This window comes from Oncorhynchus clarkii, chromosome 10 (genome assembly GCF_045791955.1).
Source record: "Oncorhynchus clarkii lewisi isolate Uvic-CL-2024 chromosome 10, UVic_Ocla_1.0, whole genome shotgun sequence".
NCBI classification, from domain to species: domain Eukaryota; kingdom Metazoa; phylum Chordata; class Actinopteri; order Salmoniformes; family Salmonidae; genus Oncorhynchus; species Oncorhynchus clarkii.
In genome coordinates this window covers 67914819-67931301 of record NC_092156.1, presented here as the reverse complement: position 1 = coordinate 67931301, position 16483 = coordinate 67914819, and the positions used below count along the sequence as shown (strand labels likewise).

Sequence of the window (16483 nt, the reverse complement as noted above, 5' to 3'; positions counted from 1 at the left end):
TGTCCGACCAACACTCATTCCCATCATGTGCCTACAATTCAGAACTGCTGACCTTAGGGGAAGAGACTCCAGGGAAATACTCCTATCTAGACACACTGTACAGACACACAGAGATTCCATTAGAGATCCGTGCGGAGATAAAGCGCAGATGGCGTGTATGAGGGAGGGGTGGTCATTTTGTGCTGATTCTCCGCCAGATGCCTATCACTTCATGGGAACGACCCTAGTTCCGAGCCCATCAGCGTAATGGTGTCCTCTAGACTAGAGAAGACCAATAAGCACCTTACTGTATGTCCTGCCCTCTCTGCTAAAGCAGTCTGTCCTAAAACCTACTGGATTTAACAGTTATATAAAACACTGGCAGGTTAAGCCATTAGCTCAACCGAGAGGGAGAGAAACTGACAATGTGTTGCTGGTAGTATGTTATGTTCCCAATCTCACATCTGTTATTGTTTGTAGAGGTCACTCATTTGTGATGGCATCATGTGGGCCGCCCAAGAACGTCTGCACGGTGTTCCTAAAACGAATTGTCTCAATTTGGACCCTTAGAGTATGAAACACACACACACACGGCATGCCACAAAGCTGCCTGATTCCGGTGGGTACAGAAGCACTGTTCCCTAGCTAGCATAACGCCTCTCTACTTGTTAGTGCTTGTCGTTCCGGTCGGAGTCTCTGTTTACCAAACAGTCACACAAAGCCAAATCTGGTTTATTATGGCTGAATTATTATTATTTTTTATCAATATCTGGAGGTTGTCTGTAAATAGTCGCTGTCCTTCATGCCTTTGAGTTTTCTGGGCTTTGTGGTGTTTCTCTCTCTCTCACACACACACACAACACCCCTGGCAGAGTTCACAAGATAAAGCAGTGAATGTGGTTTGGAATGGGCTTAAATACATGGAGGCTCTGACTAGACTTAATGTATGGTCCCTGTTCATCCCTAGGTCTGTGTGTGTGTGTGTTTCTGTTTAGGTCTTCAAGCTCTATACCCTGCAGTGAGCTCACACAACTGCCACGTGCCCAGTTAGAACAGAAGCTAGAGACTCTATCTAACCCAGAGGAACGTGTTGTGTGTTCTATTCATCAATGGTTCTACACAAATTCCTGGATTTAGTCCATCCGTTTATTTATATCTCTGCTGATGAGTTTTTAAAGGGATGTTCTTGTATTTTGAGCGGAACTTCCCTTTTAAGCGCCACAGTTAAAACTGATGAAAAGTCTGGGTAGTTTATCATGTGGTTCTCTGTTTGGTAATTTTTTGGGGGGGATTGGTCTTAAAGGCTATTTTGTTCTTTGTTTGTTCCCCCAGTGATGACAGCCATTTTAAGACCAACCCTAAAGTCCCTGGCATCGATCTCAACTCAGTTCGTCTGCTGTTTGAGACACTCAGTAAACCGCCCTTCGCCAGACTATTGGAGCAGGTAACGACTCTTGTGTACCATGTCTTATCCCAATACCTGAAAGCGGGACCCTCCCTATGCTCAAAAACCAGGGTATGCATAGTTAAAGTGGCCTCCTTCCATCATCTGTACTGATATGAAAACACAGTGAAAAGCAATATGAATGATGACCACTGGGTTTCAGGTCTTTGGTTCTTTCACATAGGAGCAGGTGAAGGAAAGAAGATGAGGAGAAAACACTTTAGGCACTAAAGGTACACTATGTAGAAATCGCTCAGCCATTTCCTGGTTTGTAAAATTCAAATAGTTCGCATGATTTCAGTTTACGTGACACAACAAGCAAGTATAGTGTAGGTAATCATTGTACCATCTAAACCGCTGTGAAATATATTTTCCATAACCACAAATATTGGTACACATAGATCTACCGCTTCTTAACTTGCTTACAATGACAGATCAATAACTCACATTTATATGTACATTTGGTTGGGTCGCCCAAAAAGTGACATATTGCAGCTTTAAAGATGGAATCTGCAGTAGGGGGAAGCAGCGCCACTGGCCACCCCACCAGGAGCGTTGCGCTGCATGAGAAAAAAAGAAGTACATGTGCTCTTCTATTGCGCGTGCAGTGATGTCTGATGGGAAAAAACTGTTGTTTGCAGTAACTTGTAATATAGCAAACGGACGTGGCTGTTTCACCATTAAATATTCTAGATTTCATTGAGATGTACCCCAGGTTTTGACTATCCAGCTACTTGGTTCTATCCATCTACTCATAAACGTGTTATGGCTGAGGCCGGTAGATTTGAACTGAGCGAAATAATGGCATTTACAAATCCCCTTTACAGGGTCATTGTCATGGCAACCCTATCATACAGAGTCATGGTTTATGTTTTGACTCAAATGCAATATTTTAGTCCAAGGACACAAAGCCTTGTCTGTCTGTCAACATACTGACTCAGATCTCTAGCCACTTTAATAATTAAAAATTGAATGCAATAAACGTGTCACTTTAAACAATGGCACTTTATATAATGTTTACATACCCTACATTACTCATCTCATATGTATATACTGTACTCTATACCATCTTGCCTATGCCGTTCGGCCATTACTCATCCATATATTTGTATCTACATATTCTTATTCATTCCTTTACACTTGTGTGTACAAGGTAGTTGTTGTGAAATTGTTAGATTACTTGTTAGATATTACTGCATGGTCGGAACTAGAAGCACAAGCTTCAAAAGGGTTTTTCAGCTGTCCCATAGGATAACCCTTTTTGGTTCCAGGTAGAACCCTTTGGTTCCATGTAGATTCATCTGTGAAAAGGGTTATACCAGGAACCAAAAAGGGTTCTCCTATGGGGACAGCCGAAGAATCCTTTAAGGTTCTAGATGGCATCTTTTTTTTCTAGGAGTGTACGGCGTCTGTTAGACCTAGCCAGCAGCACTTTGGACTGAGCTATGTAGTAGAGTAAAATAGGGGTGTTCAGGGTACACCGCCCCCCTACGCTTTGTTTTGATGGCTGGAGAGTATCATAGGCCACGGCATTGAATTCCCATGCCACATATGAACTATGTCCCCCGTTGACTTCTGAAATGGTACAGCACACTTTACGCATCATCTAAGTAAGATCAACACATACTCTGCTGGGTTTTGATTGTTTCACGCAGAATGCCTACTGGACTGAGGTCATGAGGTTCAGAGCTAGCTAGCCCACTAATAATATGTTAGGGATTTTGGGGCTTCTCAATCTAACTTGATTTATTGTGTTCTATAAAGATCAGGCAGCATTAGCAACCAGCCAACCACAGGAGGCCTCTCCCAAAACATTTTCCTGTGATGTTTTTGTCCCTTTGCCGAGTCCAGCTAATCCTTTAGATTTTGTAAAAAGCTATCCTTGTTCCGACATAAAAAAAAAAAGATATATTGTATCATTTTGGTACAGTATTGCAATGTTGAAAATAAATTTCTTAGTCAATATCAAGTATCTCAATTCTTCACCATCGGTCAGTCATAGTTTAAATTTATAAAACTTCAGGTACTCTACTTAACTCATATCATAATATACTCATTTAGTTACATCTGCATTAGCAAATGAAAATAACAAGCATTGTGATGTACAGTGAACCGGTTGTACGGACAGCTGTTAGGTGATATTTTGATGGATGATTTTAAAGTGATGTATCCATCTCTCTCTCCCTCCATCCATGTGTCTCTGTCCTGCCAGGCCACTAAGAGTTTTGAGAGCCTGCTGATCCCCCAGCTGCCCTGCTCTCCCCCTGACGTTGAGGCCATGAGGATCTACCTGATCCTGTCGGAGTGTCCCGCCCTGCACGACTCCAAGAACTACATCACCCTCACCATCCCCCTAGCCATGGCCATACTCCGCCTGGATGCCAACCCCAGCAAAGTGCTTGGTAGGGGGGCAACATAGTTGCATTTCAAGCACACACACATGCACAATCACATGTTAATGTACTATGTACATTGCATGCACACAGACACCCATACGTGCGCACGCACACACACATTGACGGGGCTGTGGTGCACCAGGTCGAGAGCTTCAAGTTCCTGTGTGTCTACATCACTAAGGATCTATCATGGTCCACACAAACCAACACAGTCGTGGCGGGGCACGACAACACCTCTTCCCCCTCAGGAGGCTGAAAAGATTTGACATGGGCCCTTAGATTCTTAAAGTTTTTAGAGCTGCACCATTGAGAGCATCTTGACTGGCTGCATCACCACTTGCTATGGCAACTGCTTGGCATCTAGCCGCAAGGCGCTACAGAGGGTAGTGCGTATGGCCCTGTACATCACTGGGGCCGAGCTCCCTGCCATCCAGGACCTCTATACCAGGCGGTGTCAGAGGAAGGCCCTAAAAATTATCAAAGATTCCAGCCACCCAAGTCATAGCATGTTCTCTCTGCTATCGCACAGCAAGCGGTACCAATGCACCAAGTCTGGAAACAACAGGAACCTGAACTGCTTCTAATCCCCAAGCCATAAGACTGTTAAATAGTAATCAATAGCTACCTGGACTATCTGCATTGACCCTCCTTTGCACAAACTCTTGACTCATCACACATGCTGCTCTTGCTGTTTATCTATCCTGTGGCCTAGTCACTTTATCCCTACCTACAGTTGAAGTCGGAAGTTTACATACACTTAGGTTGGAGTCATTATTAAAACTAGTTTTTCAACCACTCCACAAATGTCTTGTTAACAAACTATAGATTTGGCAAGTTGATTAGGACATCTACTTTGTGCATGACACAAGTCATTTTTCCAACAATTGTTTACAGACAGATTATTTCACTTATAATTCACTGAATCACAATTCCAGTAGGTCAGAAGTTTACATACACTAAGTTGACTGTGCCTTTAAACAGCTTGGAAAATTCCAGAATTATGTCATGGCTTTAAAAGCTTCTGATAGGCTAATTGACAACATTTGAGTAAATTGGTGGTGTACCTGTGGATGTATTTAAAGGCCTACCTTCACACTCAGTGCCTCTTTGCTTGACACCATGGGAGAATCAAAAGAAATCAGCCAAGACAAAATTGTAGACTTCCACAAGTCTGGTTCATCCTTGGGAGCAATTTCCAAACGCCTGAAGTTACCACGTTCATCTGTACAAACAATTGAATGCAAGTATAAACACCATGGGACCACGCAGCCGTCATACCGCTCAGGAAGGAGACGCGTTCTGTCTCCTAGAGATGAACGTACTTTGGTGTGAAAAGTGCAAATCAATCCCAGAACAACAGCAAAGGATCTTGTGAAGATGCTGGAGGAAACGGGTACAAAAGTATATATCCACAGTCAAATGAATCCTATATCGACATAACCTAAAAGGCCACTCAGCAAGGAAGAAGCCACTGCTTCAAAACCTCCATACAAATGGTTTGCAACTGCACATGGGGACAAAGATTGTACTTTTTGGAAAAATGTCCTCTGTTTGGCCATAATGACCATCGTTATGTTTGGAGGAAAAATGGGGAGGCTTGCAAGCCGAAGAACACCATTCCAAACGTGAAGCACGGGGGTGGCAGCATCATGTTGTGGGGGTGCTTTGCTGCAGGAGGGACTGGTGCACTTCACAAAATAGATGGCATTATGAGGGAGGAAGGAAAATGTTGTGGATATATTGAAGCAACGTCTCAAGACATCAGTCGGGAAGTTAAAGCTTGGTCGCAAATGGGTCTTCCAAATGGACAATGACCCCAAGCATACTTCCAAAGTTTTGGCAAAATGGCTTAAGGACAACAAAGCCTATAGAAACTTTGTGGGCAGAACTGAAGAAGCATGTGCGATCAAGGAGGCCTACAAACCTGACTCAGTTACACCAGCTCTGCCAGGAGGAATGGGCCAAAATTCACTCAACTTATTCACTTAACTTATTTAACCCAAGTTAAACAATTTAAAGGCAATGCTACCAAATGCTAATTGAGTGTATGTAAACTTCTGACCCACTGGGAATGTGATGAAAGAAATAAAAGCTGAAGTAAATCATTCTCTCTACTGTTATTCTGACATTTCACATTCTTAAAATAAAGTGGTGATCCTAACTGACCTAAGACGGGAAATTTTTACTAGGATTAAATGTCAGGAATTGTGAAAAACTGAGTTTATATGTATTTGGCTAAGGTGTATGTAAACTTCCGACTTCAACTGTATATGTACATATCTACCTCAATTACCCTGTATCCCTGCACATGGACTCGGTACTGGTACCCTGTGTTTATAGCCAAGTTATCGTTACTCATTGTATATTTACTCCTTGGGTTATCTTTCTATTACTTTGTTATTTTATTTTTCTCTCTGCGTTGTTGGGAAGGGCCGTAAGTAAGCATTTCACTGTTAGTCCACACTTGTTGTTTACGAAGCATGCAGGTACACCGGTGCACAGACAAATACCCTCATGCACACAAATGTGCTGAACAGTGTTTGATACTGTATACCCTGTACACCTCAGTCTACCACAAATACTCTTTCTCCATACTGCACAGTCAGTCCCAGGAAAATGGTAGTTATACAACTGTCATAATGGTATACACTTCATGTGTACAGTGCATCACATGGCACTTCTGTCATACTTTTAAATATGCAGTGTCACTGCAGGTTCCCTGTGTTATATTCGGGATCCCCGCAGATAACTGGTGGCGTGTTATATTCTGGATCCCCGTAGATAACTGGTGGTGTGTTATATTCTGGATCCCCGTAGATAACTGGTGGTGTGTTATATTCTGGATCCCCGTAGATAACTGGTGGTGTGTTATATTCTGGATCCCCGTAGATAACTGGTGGCGTGTTATATTCTGGATCCCCGTAGATAACTGGTGGTGTGTTATATTCTGGATCCCCGTAGATAACTGGTGGTGTGTTATATTCTTGATCCCCGTAGATAACTGGTGGTGTGTTATATTCTGGATCCCCGTAGATAACTGGTGGTGTGTTATATTCTGGATCCCCGTAGATAACTGGTGGCTGTTATATTCTGGATCCCCGCAGATAACTGGTGGCGTGTTATATTCTGGATCCCCGTAGATAACTGGTGGTGTGTTATATTCTGGATCCCCGTAGATAACTGGTGGTGTGTTATATTCTGGATCCCCGCAGATAACTGGTGGTGTGTTATATTCTGGATCCCCGCAGATAACTGGTGGTGTGTTATATTCGGGATCCCCGCAGATAACTGGTGGTGTGTTATATTCGGGATCCCCGCAGATAACTGGTGGTGTGTTATATTCTGGATCCCCGCAGATAACTGGTAGTGTGTTATATTCGGGATCCCCGCAGATAACTGGTGGTGTGTTATATTCGGGATCCCCGCAGATAACTGGTGGTGTGTTATATTCTGGATCCCCGCAGATAACTGGTGGCGTGTTATATTCTGGATCCCCGTAGATAACTGGTGGCGTGTTATATTCTGGATCCCCGCAGATAACTGGTGGTGTGTTATATTCTGGATCCCCGCAGATAACTGGTGGTGTGTTATATTCGGGATCCCCGCAGATAACTAACTGGTGGTGTGTTATATTCGGGATCCCCGCAGATAACTAACTGGTGGTGTGTTATATTCGGGATCCCCGCAGATAACTGGTGGCGTGTTATATTCGGGATCCCCGCAGATAACTGGTGGTGTGTTATATTCGGGATCCCCGCAGATAACTGGTGGCGTGTTATATTCTGGATCCCCGCAGATAACTGGTGGTGTGTTATATTCGGGCTCCCCGCAGATAACTGGTGGCGTGTTATATTCTGGATCCCCGTAGATAACTGGTGGTGTGTTATATTCTGGATCCCCGTAGATAACTGGTGGTGTGTTATATTCGGGATCCCCGCAGATAACTGGTGGTGTGTTATATTCGGGATCCCCGCAGATAACTAACTGGTGGCGTGTTATATTCGGGATCCCCGCAGATAACTAACTGGTGGCGTGTTATATTCTGGATCCCCGCAGAAAACTAACTGGTGGCGTGTTATATTCTGGATCCCCGCAGATAACTAACTGGTGGCGTGTTATATTCTGGATCCCCGCAGATAACTGGTGGTGCCTGGTGGATGGCGGTGTGTTCTCCAGGCTGGTGGACATGTATAAGAGCATCGTGGTGTTCCTGTTAACTGGAGGAAAGGCCCTGCTCGTCCCTGTCTTCCTAGAAAACTACACCAGTGCCACGCTAAAGCTTCTAGAGAAACTTCATAAGGTAACGTTTCCTGCTAATGCTCATGGGGAAACTTTATTAGGTCATTCTTTACATAAAAGTTTCTCTAGATACTTCACAAGTTCAAGTTTTATACTAAAGCTTGTGGAGAGACTTCAAGAGGTGTTATGATTCCCGTCCTTAAACAGGTCTACTGTGCGAATAGGAGCCTTAGGTTAGGAACACATGAGTTGTCCTTTTTTTAAAGAATGTCGGTAATGCAAAAAATAAGTTTACAGAATTGTGGGAAAATATCAAGTATGCATGATATCCTTTTTATATATAAATGTATCAAACCGCAAGAGACTTCCTGGTATAAAAGAAAGGTAAACAATCATAATGATGAGTGTGTGTGTTCTGAGCAGGGCTGTTGTGCTGCTGTGTGTGTCCAGGTTAACCTGAAGGCCGGGCATGTGGAGTACAACCGCTTCTATATCCCTGACATCACCACCCTGGTGGACATCCAGGAAGACTACCTCAAGTGGTTTCTGAGTAAAGCAGAGATTGTGAGTAATGGAGATCTCTACGTCTCTCTCTCTTGTGACGATGTCGTCCTGTGGAATTTGGTGTGTGTGTGTGTGTCCAATTATCTAATTCTCATCCTAATCCAATGGGATGCTACTCTCACAGACGAGCCCCCTAGCCCCTACCCCTCTTCCCTCCCTCTTTCTCCCTGCATAGTAGAATCTGTCGAACTGTGTAGGCCCTTTCTAGGAAGAGCACAGAGACTTTGTTGTCCCCACCCTCATATTTTCACCTTTGTGCCTTGTAGCTCTGGCCAATGTCTCAGTAAACTGGTATAGCTAGACAGCTATGCCCCTGCCACCAGCTGTCAATCTGAATACACTGTTATGATCCTCTACAATATAGTTTTCATGGGTAATTTGGACAAAACTGAGTTGATGATTATAATTTTGTTTTTCAGAAAATGAGAACACCAGCAGTACAGGTATACAGACTATTTTCTAATCAAATGAGTGTAAATGCCACGTTATCTATATGCTCTTCAAACGATAACGTTTCTCTTTTCATTCATTCAGAGCTCAGTGACTTTATGTGCCTACCCGTTCATACTGAACGCCCAAGCCAAGACCACCATGCTGCAAACTGACGCTGAGCTACAGATGCAGGTAACAGCCAGGATGGGAAAATATATATGTACATTTTTACAGATGCTCTGGCACAGAGCGACTTCTAGTAGTGAGTGCATACGTTTTCATTAGTAATAGTCCCTTGTGGGAATCGAACCAACAACCCTGGCATTGCAAGTGCCATGCTCTACCAACTGAGCCACACGGGACCGTTATATAAAAGTTTCCCACTGTTAACTCAAAGTTTGAAACTGATTTCTGTTGACATTTGCTGTGATAAAATAACTTGTTTTTATAGACAATGTAAGAATGAATCATGTCCCTTGGAGACCATTTAATTGCAATGGTCTTTTTTTAAACACTTGATGTAAAAAAAAAAATAATAATAATAATCGTTTCCATCTCTCCTACACATATTATTTCCCCTGTCTGTGACCTTTTCCAAGATGGCGGTGAGCGGGGCCAACATGCATAATGTTTTCATGCTGCTGACGCTGGAACCCCTCCTGGCACGGAACCCCTTCCTGGTGCTCCACGTACGCAGGGACCACTTAGTGAGCGACGCGCTGAGAGAGCTCACCATCTACTCTGACGTCGACCTCAAGAAGCCCCTCAAGGTCTGAGTTCAGCACCTCTCAGGGTCACAAAGGTCATGTAGTGTGTCGTAAATAGACATGGAAAGATTTTTTTTAGGAGAGATCTTTGTAATCAAAGAGAAATAAGATAACACCACTAATCATCAATTGTTTTTCAACGGCTGCACACTGTTGTTAGTGCCACTTGAATTACAGGAACTAAGGCCATATCACTTGAAGATGAGAAAGTGATTGACAGAGTATTTGGGCTCAGTTAGTGCCACTTTAATTACAGGAACTAAGGCCCTCTCTCCCCCTCTAGGTGATCTTTGATGGGGAGGAGGCGGTGGATGCAGGGGGGGTAACCAAGGAGTTCTTCCTACTGCTGTTGAAGGAGCTGATGGACCCTGTGTACGGCATGTTCACCCAGTACACCCAGTCCAACCTGCTCTGGTTCTCTGATAAAGTGAGTCATGTACCACTCAGTGGAGGCTGCTGAGGGAAGGCTCATAATAATGGCTGGAACAGAGCAAATGGAATCGCATCAAACACAAGGAAACCATGTGTTTAATGTAGTTCATACCATTCCACCTATTCCTCACCAGCCATTACCACGAGCCCGTCCTCCCCAATTAAGGTGCCACCAACCTCCTGTGTGACCGCTTCTACTTCACAACACTGTACAACTAACCACGATCTTACTGTACATATAGGGCTGATGGCATTCATAACATGATATAATAAAACCGTGAACCACTCACACTGCACAACACTGTAACACTAACAAATGTTGATAACTGAACATATCTAACTGTAATTATAAACTGGGTGGTTCGAGCCCTGAATGCTGATTGGCTGACAGCCGTGATATATCAGACCGTATACCACGGGTATGACCGAACATGTATTTTTACTGTTCTAATTACATTAGTAACCAGTTTATAATAGCAATAAGGCACCTCCGCGTTGCGTTGTGCATAAGAACAGCCCTTAGCCGTGGTATATTGGCCATATACCACAACTCGCCGAGGTGCCTTATTGCTTAAATATAGTGCTGATGTTACTCATAATTCTGTGTAAAAAAATAAAATGCTAAATAAATTAAACACTGTACTCGAAAAGGGACGTAGTATTAAATATTTCTTGCAAGTGCGTTGGAGTATAGTACATGATTCAAGAGAAGTGTATTAAATGTCTTCACTGACCTTGGCAACGGTTGCTAGAGGATCAAAATAAAAAGGGAAGTGTTGCAAGCGAACAGTGTAGTAGTCTATTGAATAACTGTTTTTTTATGTCTCCAGGTAAGAACACATTCTCTTTTACAGTAATGACAATAAAACATCTCTAACCGTTAATGGGGTACTGTGACATCATAGAATTGGCTCTTTGTAGAAAACCAATGTTAGTCTGTCTGACATGCATCCTAATTGGCCCACTATTCCCTATATAGGGCTCTATGCCATTTGGGCCACAGACCCTATCTATTGTATGAAGCAACACCAAGGTCATATTAGTAGTCAAATCCCTTCTACTCATGTTCTGGAAGCCAGCCAACCGCCTCAACATGTCAGAAGGGTCAATTTCATTATCTTCTAAATCTAAACAACATTATGCATTTTCAAAGCCGAACAAGGTCACAAACAACGTTTCAAAATATTTCCAAATGCTCTGAATAGACACGGTTGGTCTTGGTTACCTGAGTGTTTACCGGTGTCTCGTAACGTCTTTTGTCTGTATTTCAATGACCTTTGTTAACCCCCCGACCCAGGCCTGGCTGTGTGGCCTGGCCATTGTGCTGTAAGTTGGATACATTCTATTGTGTGAAGGGACATGCCACTAGGCCAGAAAGGTCATATTTGTTGTGGTTTGTTGAGGGTAGAAATAATTATTGTATTGAAAAATGAACCGCTTATGTAATGAGAGCCGTCCTATCGGAGTGAGTTGGCGAAGGTCAGCGTTTTTCCAGGAAAAGGGACACCCATGCGAGGCAAGGCGACATCGGGAACGCTCACTCACGTATACAAAATAGCACCCTGGGTCGTGGGAATATTAATGAATGTCAAAACCCTTTGACACTCGCAATTGACAGTAGTGATTTGAAGGAGGAACTCAAACAGGTCTATAACAACAAAATGAAGCTGAATGGCCTCAGAATAGGTTTGTAGGGTTCATCAACAAGATTTTGTTAGGAAGGCATAATAGGTAATTATTCATATGTAACTTGTAGTTTTAATCAGAAACACATGCGTAATGAATCAACAACAATTCTGAGTAGCCCAGTAATACATTTCCCAGTTGGTGAACATTATTGAATGAAGTGGTTGAATAAAAACAAATTAAATCTTGGTTTGGATTTAAAAACAGACCTTTGGTGGTATGCCAGCCTACATTTCCATCAAAAACAAGATGTACATCTCAATAGTTTCAAGTCCTTTTGTTTTCTACTCTCTTAATACTGATGAACCATTTCAGTAGGCTTCTCTTGTTTCTTCCACCTCCTGTATTTTCTGATCAGTGAGGAACGAGCAACAAGAAGAGGACGCCTTTTAAGACTATTGCTATGCACCCAACAAAGCATTGCCTCTCTACTTAACTTCCTTGTTGTGTCGTCTCTCTCTGTTTCTGCCCAGTGTTTTGTGGAGTACAACTGGTTCAATCTGATAGGGATTATTTGTGGGCTGGCCATCTATAACAGCACCGTGGTGGACCTCCACTTCCCCCTGGTCCTTTACAAGAAGCTACTGGGCGTAGCACCCACTCTGGAGGACCTCAAGGAGCTGTCGCCCACAGAGGGCAGGTAATGTGAATTCATAGCCCAGCCACGAGGCCTCTAGGCTGGGATGGACTTGCATGCTAACTCCCCTAGCCACATCTTGTTAAAAGTTCTACATGGAAAGTGAGTGTTCTTCATTCATTAAAAACGACTTAGTGTTGAACACAATCTTTATACTGCCATTAGGTATATTGATTGTCCATGCTGTTTGTATAAATGGATTTCCGTCTTGGGTGCGGAGAGATTTCATTCTGGGTATATTTTTTAAATTCCCCCTTCCCTCCTAATTTGAACGTTGTGTAAACTCAACATCTCTTCAGAAGGCAATAATTGAGTGTTGGGCTTAGGGTTGGGCGGCATCCAGATCTTCATACCGTTCCTGTACCATACTAGGGTATATGGTATTACTGGCAGTGCACACTGTTTATTTCCAAATGCACAAAACAAATTTAGGCAGCAGGGATCTTGATCCAGGAGGAGATTGTTTGTCTCTGCTGTAATCGCTGTGTCAGCGATTTACAGCTGTGAGTCTTTCTGGGTAGGTCTAAGAGCTTTGCACACATGGATTGCACAATATTTGCACATTATTCTTTAAAAAATTCAAGCTCTGTCAAGTTGGTTGTTGATCATCACTAGACAGCCATTTTCAAGTCTTGGCATAGACTTTCAAACCGATTTATGAGTAAAAACTGTGACTAGGCCACTCAGGAACATTCAATATCATCTAGTGTATATTTGGTCTTGTGCTTTAGGTTATTGTCCTGCTGAAAGGTGAATTAGTCTCCCAGTGTCTGTTGGAAAGCAGACTGAATCAGGTTTTCCTCTAGGATTTTTCCTGTGCTTAGCTTTATTCCGTTTATTTTTATCCTAAACTCTCTAGTCCTTGCAGATGACAAGCATACCCATAACATGGTGCAGCCACCACCCTGCTTAAAAATGTGGTAGTCAGTGATGTGTTGTGTTAGATTTGCCACAAACATAGCACTCTGTATACAAGACATAAGGTTCATTTCTTTGCCACATTTTTTGCAGTATTACTTTAGTGCCTTTTTGCAAACAGGATGCATGTATTCTGCCCTGGCTTCCTTTTCACTCTGCCATTTAGGTTAGTATTGTGGAATAACTACAATGTGGTTGATCCATCCTCAGGAGAAAACTATCACAGCCATTAAACTCTTTTAGTCACCATTAACCTCATGGTGAAATCCCTGTGCCGTTTCTTTCCTCTCCTGCAACTGAGTTAGGAAGGACGCCTGTATCTTTGTTGTGAATGGGTGTATTAATACACCATCCAAAGTGCAATTAATAACTTCACCATGCTCAAACATCTTTTTCTTTTTTCAATCTGGAAAACCTCTGGTGTTTGTGGTTGAATCTGTGTTTGAAATTCACTGCTTGACTGAGCAACCTTACAAACAATTGTATGTGTGGGGTACAGAGATGAGGTAGTCATTCAAAGATCACATTAAACACTAAGTGTGCAATAATAATAAGTTGCATGGACACGAGTCCATGCAACTTATTATGTGACTTGTCAAGCACATTTAGGCTTGCCATAACAAATGGGTTGGATACTTGTTGACTCAAGATATTTCAGCTTTTAGTTTTTTATTAATTTGTAAACATTTTTTTTTTTAAATCCACTTTGGCATATTGTGTATAGGCAGTGATACAAAATCTAAATTATAATCAAATTTATATTCAGGCTGTAACACAAAAAAATGTGGAAAGAGTCTATGGGTGTGAATACTTTCTGAAGGCACTGTACTTACTGTACATAACCCAGCGGTTGGCCTAGGGTCTAATTGTCTGCAGATGACCCGGAGGTTGGTGCTGAAGCTTTTTATCCTTAGATTACCAGTCCGAGGGCTACAATTAGGGCAGTGCATCGGCCCTTGAGCGTGTCACAGTAAAAGACAGCTTTCTTTAAGGAGTTGGCTCCCTCGGGAGTGTTGGGCCACAAAACAACCCAGACGATGAATAGTGTCTTGTTGTTTTGTCATGGGTTGTGTTGCTTTCTTGGCTTGACTTTTGGGTACACTTAAGACCGAGGCAGTAGAGAGTCGACACAGCTGTGGGTTTTGAACTAAGTGGTGATGAAGAAATGAAGAAGGAAGAGAAATTAATGACAGTTGGTTAGTCATTTGGGGTGTTTCTTTACTCAAGTATTTCTGTGTACTCCTAGTACTCTGAGTTGAAATAAGATATTTTTAAATGTATTTAACTAGGCAAGTCGGTTAAGAACAAATTCTTATTTACAATGACGGCCTACCCCGGCCAAACCCGGGCCAATTGTGCACCGCCCTATGGGACTCCCAATCACGGCTGGTTGTGATACAGCCTGGATTCAAAACAGGGTGTTTGTATTGACGCCTCTAGCACTGAGATGCAGTGCCTTAGACCGCTGCGCCACTCGGGAGCCCAAAGATAACTGGATATCAAATACAGTCGGATGTTTACATACACTTAGGTTGGAGTCATTAAAAATTGTTTTTCAACAACTCCACATATTTCTTGTTAACAAACTATAGTTTTGGCAAGTCGGTTAGGACAGCTACTTTGTGCATGACACAAGTACATTTTTCCAACAATTGTTTACAGACAGATTATTTCAATTCACTGTATCATAATTCCAGTGGGTCAGAAGTTTAAATACACTAAGTTGACTGTGCCTTTAAACAGCTTGGAAAATTCCAGAAAATTATGTCATGGCTTTAGAAGCTTCTAATTGGCTAATTGACATCATTTGAGTCAATTGGAGGTGTATCTGTGGATGTATTTCAAGGCCTACTTTAAAACTCAGTGCCTCTTTGCTTGATATCATGGGAAAATCAAAAGCCAAGACTGCTCCAAAACCGCCATAAAAAGACAGACTACGGTTTGCAACTGCACACGAGGACAAAGATCGTACTTTTTTTTGTCCTCTGGTCTGATGAATCAAAAATATAACTGTTTGGCCATAATGACCATGGTTATGTTTGGAGGAAAAGGGGGGAGGATTGCAAGCTGAAGAACACCATCCCAACCTTGAAGCATGGGGGTGGCAGCATCATGTTGTGGGGGTGCTTTGCTGCAGGAGGGACTGGTGCACTTCACAAAATAGATGGCATCATGAGGCAGGAAAATGATGTGGATATATTGAAGCAACATCTCAAGACATCAGTCAGGAAGTTAAAGCTTGGTCGCAAATGGGTCTTCCAAATGGACAATGACCCCAAGCATAATTCCAAAGTTGTGGCAAAATGGCTTAAGGACAACAAAGTCAAGGTATTGGAGTGGCCATCACAAAGCCCTGACCTCAATCCTATAGAACATTTGTGGGCAGAACTGAAAAAGCTTGTGCGAGCAAGGAGGCCTACAAACCTGACTCGGTTACACCAGCTCTGTCAGGAGGAATGTGCCAAAATTCACCCAAGTTAATGTGGGAAGCTTGTGGAAGGCTACCCAAAATGTTTGACCCAAGTTAAACAATTTAAAGGCAATGCTACCAAATGCTAATTGAGTGTATGAAAACTTCTGACACACTGGGAATGTGATGAAAGAAATACAAGCTGAAGTAAATCATTCTCTCTACTATTGTTCTGACATTTCACATTCTTAAAATAAAGTGGTGATCCTAACTGACCTAAGACTGAATTTGTACTAGGATTAAATGTCAGGAATTGTGAAAAACTAAGTTTAAATGTATTTGGCTAAGGTGTATGTAAACTTCCGACTTCAACTGTACCTACTTCACAGACTACTGTAGTTCAGAGTACTTTGTGCAGAAAAACTCAACTCTACAATCCGTAAGAACACCACTCCAATACACAGCCCATACAAAGCAAGGCAGCATACTCCCATCCTCCCTCCAACTTCAACAGAATGTGAGACATCCCACTTGGCTGCCCTTTGGGTCTGGAGAGAACGAGGAGTTTCTTTTCCCCTT

General features: G+C 42.6%; 1 protein-coding gene and 1 non-coding gene across 5 annotated transcripts in view; one reads left to right on the top strand and one right to left on the bottom strand.

Annotated features, from left to right (window-relative positions):
- Nucleotides 1–16483, top strand: part of LOC139419041 (HECT and RLD domain containing E3 ubiquitin protein ligase 3) — a 35776-nt gene that overhangs the window by 9765 nt on the left and 9528 nt on the right. For all 4 annotated transcript variants that reach the window (XM_071168900.1, XM_071168902.1, XM_071168901.1 and 1 more), the window contains 9 exons: nt 1312–1423; nt 3636–3825; nt 7956–8119; nt 8509–8622; nt 9042–9065; nt 9157–9246; nt 9654–9824; nt 10105–10248; nt 12413–12579. In XM_071168900.1, the coding sequence (XP_071025001.1) occupies nt 1312–1423; nt 3636–3825; nt 7956–8119; nt 8509–8622; nt 9042–9065; nt 9157–9246; nt 9654–9824; nt 10105–10248; nt 12413–12579 (1176 nt within the window). The remainder of the gene's footprint in view (nt 1–1311; nt 1424–3635; nt 3826–7955; nt 8120–8508; nt 8623–9041; nt 9066–9156; nt 9247–9653; nt 9825–10104; nt 10249–12412; nt 12580–16483) is intronic.
- Nucleotides 9344–9417, bottom strand: trnaa-ugc (transfer RNA alanine (anticodon UGC)). Its single transcript has one exon. It is a non-coding gene; the product is annotated as a tRNA-Ala (tRNA).